The 6,000-nt window shown below is 45.0% G+C and overlaps 1 protein-coding gene across 2 annotated transcripts in view; it reads left to right on the forward strand.

Moving 5' to 3' along the window:
* Positions 1-5,596, forward strand: part of TRMT1L (tRNA methyltransferase 1 like) — a 37,498-nt gene extending 31,902 nt beyond the window's left edge. For both annotated transcript variants that reach the window (XM_004949890.5, XM_025153218.3), the window contains exon 16: positions 4,539-5,596. In XM_004949890.5, coding sequence (XP_004949947.2) covers positions 4,539-4,551 — 13 coding nt within the window. In that variant the 3' untranslated portion in view covers positions 4,552-5,596. The remainder of the gene's footprint in view (positions 1-4,538) is intronic.
* The last annotated feature ends 404 nt before the right edge of the window (positions 5,597-6,000 follow it).

Genomic DNA, 6,000 nt, shown 5'->3' on the forward strand with positions numbered 1-6,000 from the left:
CATTGACACTGCTGCTTGCCAGTCCCACTGTGTAGCAATAGAGCTGCATAATGCTGAACTCCTTTTTATTTTTTTATTTCTATTTTATTTTTTTTTGGGGGGGGGGGGATGTTACATACTGGCTCACATGTTCTTGCACTACACAACATGAAGACTCAGTGGAAGCAGCATGAACAGGGTCCCTTTGTGCTTTTTCACTTTGTCACCCTGCTCAGGCTCGGAGAGCACTGACTGCAACAACCTTGATAGCATTACAGCTTGGCTTGTCTGGTGTGCTTGTTTTTGGAAGCCGAGCACCAATGTCGTATGGCACAAGAAAAGGGACAGCAGCAATGACATCTGCAGTTTCACTCTTAAAGCTTGACCACCATGCTGAGGGGCCAACATTCATCAACGCTAGGAATGGTGCATTGTGTGGGAACAAAATCTGCTGCCTGAACTCGTGCTTTCTTCTGGCTGCAGAGCTGTCCAAGCTCAGCCACTTGCTCAGGAATATCAGTGTCTAAGTTTCAGCTGGGATGGAATTGTTTTCTTCAGAGTGCCTGGTATGATACTGTGTTTTTGTTCTAAGAGAAAACCACTGCTGATAACACACCAATGTTTACAGCGGCTGCTAAGCAGTGCTGCACAAAGCCAAGACCATTTGCAGCAAGGAGCCCAAGGAGCTGGGAGGGAACAGAGTGAGGACAGCTGACTTAGATTGTCCAAAGGGACATTCCATGCCATATGGCATCATGTGGAAGGAGTTTTGAAGGGGGTGGGAGTGCATCGCACTCTCTTCCGCTGCTCGGGGGCTAGCTGGGCATTGGCTGGGGAGTGGTGAGCAATTGCTTGTGCGTCATCTGTTATACATATATATATACTTGTCATAATTATTATCCTTTTCCTTTTCTCTAGATTAGTAAATAATTTTATCTCAGCACATGAGTTCTATGTTGGTTTTTTTTTTTTTCCCCCGATTCTTTCCTCTATCCCACTAGGAAGGGTGGGAGTGAGCAAATGACTGTGTAGTGCTCAGCTACTTGCTGAGTTAACTCACAACAGCAACATTCATGAATCCAACTATTTTATTGCTGCTGCTACAGTAGAGTTCCAGATTAGGTGTGCAGCGAGGCTCCGGGAGCTACAGTGTGGCTGTCAATCTTGGCTGGCAGTCTACCGAACACCAGATGAGCTCAGCCATGTCATCAACCTGACTGCCTTCAATCTTAATTGCCATGGTGCACTGTGTGTTCTCTGCAAGACAACTTGTGCTTTTGCATTTTGGAAAGACTCTGAATACTACTGTGAGAGTTATAAGCAGTACATTTCATATATGCTCTGTTTTGTAAGGACTGTTTTGTAATCCTGCTCAGTCCATAAGACAACACTCTTTTTCCACATTAGCAGCTCAAGGACCCTGGCCAGATCTGGACTCCTTTCCAACAGAGCAAAAGCTGGGTAAAACTCCTCCCCATCCTTTCTCCATTGTACTGGCTTGGCAGAGATTGCTCTTCAGAACAGAATTTGGTTTCTGACTACATTCTATGTTTCTTTTTGAGATGTAGGGATACAACTAGGATTCTGGTCATTCATTCAGTGTTAGGTGCAAACATTTGGGATTAAGTGGAGTTTGTGGTCTGCCTCATGGATTGTTGATTATGGTCTATCTTTTCCAATTTAAGGGACAGCACATTCCATCTTACCTGGAATTCTATGTGCAGGATTTGAAACATACGTTGTAAAATGCAAGGGGCAATTTTGGGGAAAACAAGGGTAAACCTATGTAACAACAAGGGGGAAGATAGTGGAAGACAGTGGAAGACAAGGGGTAACATATGGGAAAATAAGAGGAAAGGAATAGGAAAGCTAGGGGAAGGGAAGGAGAAACAAAGGGGAATGAAAGAGGCAACCTAGGAGAAGGCAAGGGGCAAACTAGGGGAAGACAAATGACATCATAGGTGAAGACAGGAAAAAACACAGAAGTAGGAAAGTGTAAACCGGGGAAGGCAATGGGAAACCTACGGGAATACAAGCAGCAAACTAAGGAAAAAGAAGGGGATAGGCAGGGGGAAACCCATGGGAAAGCAAGGTGTGACTTAGGAGAAGGGAAATGGTAAAGCTAGGGGAAGGCAAGGTGTGGCAAGGAAGGCAAGGGGCAACCTAGGGGAAAGCGAGCGCAACATAGTGAAAGTGAAGGGGAAGGCCCTGGGAAAACTAGGGGAAGGCAAGGGACAACCTAGGAGACTGCATCAGAAAAAAAAGGGGAAGGCAAAGGGCAACATAGGGGAAGGCAAGAGGACACAGAGGGGAAGAGGATACCTTGTGAAAATCAAGGAGAAAGCAAGGAGAAACCTAGGGACGGGAAATGCATAGCCTAAGAGTAGGCAAGTGGAAACAGGGGAAGGCAAGCAAAACCTTGGGATAAAACGCAAGGGATAATCTAGGAGAGGGCAAGTGGAATACTAGGGGAAGGCAATGTGAAAGCAAAGGGACACCCTCTCCCTTCCCCTATGTTTCTCCTTGCCTTCCTCTAGTTTGATACTTGAATAGCTCCAGTTTTACCCTAGATTGCCACTTGCCTTCCTCTGGTTTCCACTTGTCCTCCTCTAGGTTTCACCTTGCCTTCCGCTAGGATGTCACTTGCCTTCTCCTAGCTTACATTTTGCCTAGGTTCCCCCCTCCATTGACTTATGTTTCTACTTGTCTTCCCCTTGCTTTCAACTTGCATTCCCCTTGCCTTCTCCTTTTTGTCTCCTTGCCTTTCTCCTTCGTTTCCACTTGCCTTACCTTTGCTTTCTCCTGTAAAATATTTCTGTGCTTTATTTAAACAACAACAACAACGCAAAACTCCAGGGTGCAAATACCTTTGGGATAAACCCTGAGGAAGTTAAATGCCTCCACAATGAGCAAACTACAGATGCAGACTCATCAGAAGAAAAAACTTTTATTTTATCACCTGTGTCCGCTCCAGACTCCCAACAGACAATGCCTCCACTATCCTTCAAATTATTCAAACCAAGAGAGAAAGAGCAAATAGGAAAGCAGAGGAAAGGGAAAAGGATTAACCTTTTAAAGGAGAAAGGAGAAAAAGGGAAAAGAAAAGTAATTTAAAGAATGAAGTGGGAGAAAAAAAGAAGGAAAAGAAAAAAAGAAAATAAGAACTCAAGAAAGAAAGCTATAAAAAGATACACAAAAGAGCAAAGAAAATAATGCAAAGCACAGAAAAAAATGTAAAAATAAAATACAGTAAAGGAAATTCAAAGCAAATAAAGGACAAGAAAAACAAAGGAATTTAAGGAAAATAAAAAATGAAAGAGCAATACAAAACAAAGCAGAGAAAAGTAAAGCAAAGAGCAGTAATTGAAAGCAGAGAAAACAATGTAAAAGAAAAAAAGATGAAAGAAAAAGCAAACCACAGACATGAAAAACAAACAAAACAGAAGAAAAAAACACAAAAAGAACCAAAAAAAAAAGAAAAAAAGAAAAAACCAATTAAAAGAAAAAACAAAGGAAAAAAAAGCAATGCAAAGCAAAGGAAAAAAAAGCAAGCCAAACTAGAGAAAAGGAAAAAGAAAAAGGAAAATTAGTTAGAAAAGAAATGAAAATAAGTAAAAAAAAGAAAGCAACAAAGGAAGAAAAAGCAAATTGGAAAGAAAACCATTGCATAGCAAAGGAAAAAAAAAGAAAAAGAAAAAGAAAAGCAAGGCAAAGCATAGAAGGAAAGAAAAAACAAAGAAAGAAAGAAAGAAAACTTGCAGGATTCTAGGAATTAACACAGAAAAGCAGAGGAAGCAAGGCAGAAGGCATGGTTATGTCTGTGTGTCTGTCTGAAGGAACAGAACTGCAGACGTTCAGAGCGGTGCTCAGTGCACCCATTGCACAGACAGCTGTACAGAACAGGGCTCCAGGAACACTAACAGCTGCTGAGGCACTGCTGGGAAGGAAGGAGGAGCTGCCACTCATCCTGACAGAGAAAGTGCCAAAGGAGAACCAGGAACGCCCAGCACAGATCAATCTGCAGCAGCAAAACCAGCAGAGCTCCCCAAGAGAGAAATGCTTCCTTGGAAGCAAGGGACAGCACAGCCTGTGCTGCACTGCTGCACCCACACATGGGCCCTGCTCTCCCTTCTCAAGCTGTGGGCTGGGAGCTGTGTCCTTCCCAGGCAGTACAGCAACGGACATGCCAGAATATGTAATCCCATCTCTTCTGCGCATCCCATTGGAAGTATCATTCATTGAGAGGCTTCCTAGCTGAATTTCCTTTGTCTCTTATCTGCCATCTTTTTTTTATGGTACCCATATTTCTGCATTTTTGCTGCTGACAGAATGAATTTAGTTTTTTTTCTTGCTTTATAACAAGAAGAAGACAAGAAGAGAGGAGAGTGGAAATTATGAAGGCTTCTCTGAGAGCTGCCACTGCATGTGCAGAGGTGTGTCCTTGGTGAACACAGATGTTCTTGTAGCTCTCAAGGCCTCAGTCTGTCAGACAGGAGAGTGATTGTGAAGTTCTGATGGAAGTGGTGCCCTATTTCTACACCTGCTTTCTTTCTTTCCAGTCCACTGCACTGAACAGCCTTGTGGAGACGATGCAGAAGCTGCAGCTGAAGGACTGAGAGGAGAAGCAGCAGAAGGCAGCGGCTGCAGTGCGTGGCCTTTACAGGGCAGTGCCTCAAGTGCCAACCAACTCAGCACTCTAAGTCTGGTTGCATTCAATAAACAATCACAAGTATGTACTTAAAAGGAGCTCATGGCCTGATTTATCCAGTGGCACCCAGTGAGCTGCTGCGCTAGCTCCTCGTTATTCATCTTGTGGTACTTGGTCAGTACTCCCACAGCTCAATCAGCAATCCCATCCTTGCACACATTTATGTGCTCTTATGCATGTGCAAACACACTCTTGCATGTGCAGCTGTGTGCACATATGTGTGCAGAACCATACATATATGTGCAAAGACATGCTCCCCCACACAACATGCAAGCACACCCTTGCACATACTTCCACATATGCATGCACCACAATCCTGCCTTTGCACACTCCTGTGCGTACTCACTTGTGCACACTGTACTTGCACACACACACCCATGTTCAACCCCCAACCCTTTGCACATCCACCCGCAAACACCTTCAAGCAAGCATCCATTTGTGTGTGACCACGTGTGCAATCCCATCCTTCTCTTTATCCATGTGCACATCCACGTGTGCCATCCTGCTCCCTTTGCATGTCCACATGCACACACCACCTCATGTGCCCTCATTCGCATTCACAGACATTCAAACCCGTCCCTTTGGAAACACATATGGGAGAACATCTACCGGAAAGCATCCATTTCTGTGCACGTGTGCCACCCCCCATTTTGTGCACCCCTGTGCTTGCACACATTTGAGCATCTCCATTCCATTACTTTTAGTAAGGGGGGGTTGCTAAATAGTGCTTCAAAAGCAGTGTGCAATAAGGAGCTTTGCAGTGAAGGTGGTGCAAAAAGGAAGTGATGCAATATGGAAGTGCAATAGGAAGGAGTGCAAAAAGGGATGCACTAAAGAGGCACAAAGGAGGACTGCAGAAAGTGCTGAAAAGAGAGATGCAGCACGGGGCTTTGCAGTATGTGGGGGAAATGTGTGCACAAAGGAAGTGATGCAAATCCTTGTGCAGTCTGGAGGGCTGAGGGGGGGGTGCATTTGGGGCTGCAGCATCAAAAAGGAGAGGGGGAGGGTGGGGCGTGCAAGGGGGGGCACAGGAATGGGAAGGGGTGGAGAAGGAAGAGGAAGTCAGCACAGCTGAACAGTGCAGGAAGGAGTGATGCATTTGCATGGTGGGGGGGATATATGGTGGAGGGTTGCACATGTGTGTGCAAATTGAAAGGTGGAGGTGGGGATGTGAGAGCGAGGAGGCATGGGGAAATTGGGATGGGGGGTGCACACATGCGTATAAGTGACGGAGAACATGGAGCAGGATGTGCTAAGGGGGCGGGGTAGCACATGCATGAGGTGGGCAGAAGGATGTGGTGGCACAAGTGTTC

Source organism: Gallus gallus, chromosome 8, assembly GCF_016699485.2.
Source record: "Gallus gallus isolate bGalGal1 chromosome 8, bGalGal1.mat.broiler.GRCg7b, whole genome shotgun sequence".
NCBI classification, from domain to species: domain Eukaryota; kingdom Metazoa; phylum Chordata; class Aves; order Galliformes; family Phasianidae; genus Gallus; species Gallus gallus.